The sequence below is a fragment of the Gossypium arboreum genome, chromosome 4 (genome assembly GCF_025698485.1).
Source record: "Gossypium arboreum isolate Shixiya-1 chromosome 4, ASM2569848v2, whole genome shotgun sequence".
NCBI lineage: Eukaryota > Viridiplantae > Streptophyta > Magnoliopsida > Malvales > Malvaceae > Gossypium > Gossypium arboreum.
In genome coordinates, this window is record NC_069073.1 from 4,324,423 (window position 1) to 4,328,688 (window position 4,266).

At 29.6% G+C, this 4,266-nt stretch overlaps 1 protein-coding gene across 1 annotated transcript; it reads left to right on the forward strand.

Moving 5' to 3' along the window:
* The first annotated feature begins 361 nt into the window (after positions 1–361).
* On the forward strand, positions 362–3,101 carry LOC108455377 (F-box protein PP2-B10-like). Its single transcript, XM_017753943.2, has 3 exons — positions 362–849; positions 2,190–2,311; positions 2,502–3,101. The coding sequence occupies exons 1-3, from the start codon at positions 487–489 to the stop codon at positions 2,902–2,904; spliced, it is 888 nt and encodes a 295-aa protein (XP_017609432.2). The 5' UTR covers positions 362–486; the 3' UTR covers positions 2,905–3,101.
* Positions 3,102–4,266: the final 1,165 nt, after the last annotated feature.

The following is a 4,266-nucleotide window of genomic DNA, read 5'->3' on the forward strand; positions in this document are numbered from 1 at the left end:
ATAAAACTTATTTTATTATTAATTTTGTTATTATTTTAAAGGTATTTGTTAATTTTGTTATTATTTTAGAGGTATTTACTTGTTAAGTTATATTTATCTTAGTGCTATTTAAGTCTACATATTTTTTAAAATTTATTTTAATTTGTTTAAAAATATTTTTAATTTTTAATATTTTTAATGTATTATATATATTTAAAAATTATATAAAAATTAATAATAACATGTCGAGACCAGCTCCAGTTTTAACGTTAACGTTTTTATTTGAATTTAGCTTAGATAAAATTTTAGTCTTATTTTTAGACCCGACCCGCCTATAAGCACTTCTAATTACTCCCTTGCGTTAAAACCAAGCTTCGTCGTCAAAACTATTTCTAGTCTAAAAGTAGGAGAATATTTTTATTTTTTATATTTTATGGCATAATCGCTGAGCACAGTGCTTACGCCTCCCCTATCGCTAAGCTCACTGCCTTCCCCTTCCCTGATTTTATGTACTCAGACTTGAAATATCGCTTAGTGCAAACAGAATCTTGTGATCTCCTGAAAACCGAGGTTTCTGAAATGGACGAAAGAAAAGGCCAGCGACAGGTTATGTGCGGCAATCTCGACCTGGGTGCTCTCCCAACAGATTGTTTCTCTCTCATTATTTCCTTGACCTCCCCTCGAGATGCCTGTAGATTGTCGCTTGTTTCAACTGCTTTTAATTCGGCTACTGAATCCGATGCTGTTTGGGAAAGCTTCTTGCCATCCCAATCTCAGGCATTAATTCCCTCATCGCTCTCTTTCTCGTCCAAGAAACAACTTTATCTTAGCCTCTGTGAAAATCCCCTTCTCATTGAAGATGGACGAAAGGTAATTTCATCCTTTCTCTTCCAAGTTGTAATAAAAATTTCCCTAGCATTGTTATATAATATAATGTCCATTTAGGGTTTACAGGTTAAAAATCTAAAAATCTAAGCTATTCAACATCAACACGGAATAGAAATTTTTTGTTTTAATTAATTTTGCTCAGTATTTTTTTTCAAACCCACTCTCAGTCATTTTCAAAAGCTTCAAAAATAAATTGCAGAATCCATTTCTGTTTCCATCTTGTTTTTACTTTAATCTTACTCCTCATTCTCTTCTACTCTCAATCAATTTCTAGAACATAATAAGAAAGAATAAAAATTCATTTTTCAACACTTTCAACTCTTGATTAATTTCCAGAAGATAAAAAAAATTAAAATTAAAACCCATTTCTTAATAATAGATCGTAAAATTCTCTTCTACTTTCCATCAATTTTAAAATATAACAAGAAAGAATAAAAATTCATTTCTCAACAGTTTCAACTCTCAATCAATTTTTAAAAGATAACAAAAAAAAACTAAAACTAAAACCCATTTCTTAATAATAGATCTATAAAATGTGATTTGGAGAGGGAAGCTTTCTTACCCATTTTTCTTACATATAATAGATAAATAAAGGGTTAAAACAAGAAGATGAAAAGAAAAGCTTAAATAAGTGGCTTTTGGAGCAGGTGAAATAGTAGAAGATGGTGCCACCGATGGTCGACTGTCGGTAATTGATTCCAATGTTGAGAGGAAAGATTAGATAAGAAGATGAGAGAGGGGACGATAGAAAAAGATAGAAATAAAAGCACTAAAAATAATATTAAATTTTCTATAATTAGGTGGGTGTTAAATTAATTTTAAAAATAATTTTTAAATATAAATACATGAATTTTTATATAGTACTATATAAAAATACCTAAAAGAAATTTTGAACAAATTAGAATTTGAAGTATAATTTATAAAAACAGCAAGGAATTTTATCTGGTTATTCTTTTCTTTTTTCTTTTGATTTTTGAAGGCCAAAAGCGTATTTGGATAAAACAAGAACAAATTTAAATAATTGAATTATTAAGATATATTATTTTAATTTATATGTAAATTTTGTCTGATATTTCCTTATATGTTTAATTTTATCTGATCGTATTTGTTGTTTGGGATTTGCTGTAATTCAAAAAAAAAAAAAAAAGGAACTAACGGAAGTAAGAAGCTTAGAAAGTACTTTGGAGAAGCTTTTGACATATTAATTATGAACTATGCCATTGTTGCTTGAATCTTTTTCTTAACAATTCCTATGTTTTGTTTATATCTATTTTTAATTCTTTTGTTCTTTACATATAACTTAGTTGGTATTAATGAAACAGAGTTTTTGGCTGGACAGAGCGAGTGGGAAGAAATGTTTCATGCTGTCACCCAGGGACCTCTCCATTATATGGAGTGTGGACACCCCATGGTATTGGAGATGGGTGCCTAAACCCGATGCCAGGTTATTCTCTCCTCCTTGCCATGCTGGTTGGGTCTAAATGATAACAATAGGATGCTTATCCATATTTTAAATTCAAAATAATTGAAAATCTTTTAAGAGAAAATACTTGCATATTCATCTTTGATGGATACCTGTGTTTGAATAAGAGAACTTCTCTTTGGCAATTCATTTTCCATTGTTGTTAAAATAGGTTTGACGAGGTAGCAGAGCTTCTGAAGGTTTGGTGGTTTGAAATCCGTGGAAGGATTAGTATCGCCATGCTTTCACCCATGACTCACTACAAGGCTTACCTTGTTTTTCAAGCAAATGAGGTTTATGGGTTTGACTATTATCCAGTGAAACTTAGTGTTGGAGTTGTTGGCACTGAAGGCAGTAAGAGAAGTGCCTATTTGCAAATAAACAATGGACATGATGTTCAGTTCCCAAAGGCTAGAGTAGACGGGTGGTTAGAGGTTGAGATGGGTGAGTTCTTCAATGAGGGATGCGTTGATGATGGGGAACTCGAAATGAGTGCATTGCAGATTGATTGCGAAGAGAAGAAAGGTGGTCTCATTTTGCAGGGGATTGAGATTAGGGCCATCACACCTAATTGATATGCCTAGGACTTGGCTCAGATACAGTGAATTATGCGTTGACGATATATTTTCTTCTTCCTTCACTCCTTTAACTTTCTCTTTTCCTTTTTCTTCAATTATGTTTCCTCCTTTTTTTTCTCTCTCTTTAATTTCATATAAAACATGTAATATTTATCTTCATAAATCATATAATCTCTCTGAGAGGATATTATTAACTTTTTATATGAGGTACGATTTCACTATATGTAAGTGAAACTACATCAAGTAATATACCAATGTTTTTCTTACTACTTCGAGACACATAGATTTTTAGTGTATCAAAGGATTTAAGTCATACGTATATAATCTTTCACTTACAAAGGATCAAGGTAAGTACTCAATAAACATCATAAGCAAATTAAGCCATGAGCGGGTATAAAATTGATTCAAATCGAGTGTAATCCAATGTATTATTAAACTAGAGTAAATTAAATCTAATATTTTTTATATTTTAAATAGTCAATTCTTGTAACCATAGAAAGATGTGCGAAGTTTAGTCTTCAAAAATAGTACAAACTAAGTTTTTCGTTTCTTTCTTGTTACAATTAATTGAGGTTATATTTTAGCTATTAGACAACAATCATTTTAATTATTACTTAAAATTATTTACTTAACATGAAAAAGAAAATTACTTAAAATTATTTACTTAACATGCAAAAGGTGGAGTTCAAATTTAACCTACACTCAATTCACATTTCAATCAAATAATAAACAATTGATTATCCCAATTCCAAATTCCAATCCAAAGAGAGAATTAGTTGAATATGTAATGCTCCAAAATTTTCGGTATATTTGGTACTAATTCGTGAATGTGATTTGTGAATATTAGAAGAATGTGGAATTAAGTCGAATAAAATAATTCTTAAGGAATAAAATTTATATTAGAGATGGAAATCAATGAAAATTTTGTGAAAGTGAAAAAAGGACCAAATTGAATTTTTTGAAAAATTTGACAAAAATACAATTTGAAAAAAAAGAGAATGTGAGTTATTAATGATTATTTGACAAGAGAATGACTTGGAAAATGAATCGATGTGATGAAAATAATTTTTGGACTAAATTGGAAAATATTTGAAAGTAAATGGATTAATTTTTGATTTTACCATTTTTAATGTGAAAAGCGTACATGTTTATTTTTTACCACTATGGACTTATATTAGAAATTAAATGTGATTTATAAAGTTTGAGTTTGATTGGTACTTATATGATGTGAAGAAAGTCTAATAAGAGGTAAAAAGGGGTTATTGTTCAATTTTTCTATAAGAAAGCATTTTGGTCATTTCACTTGAATCCTAAATTGGAAATATTATTTTGATGAGATATTGTATGTTTTGGATGAAT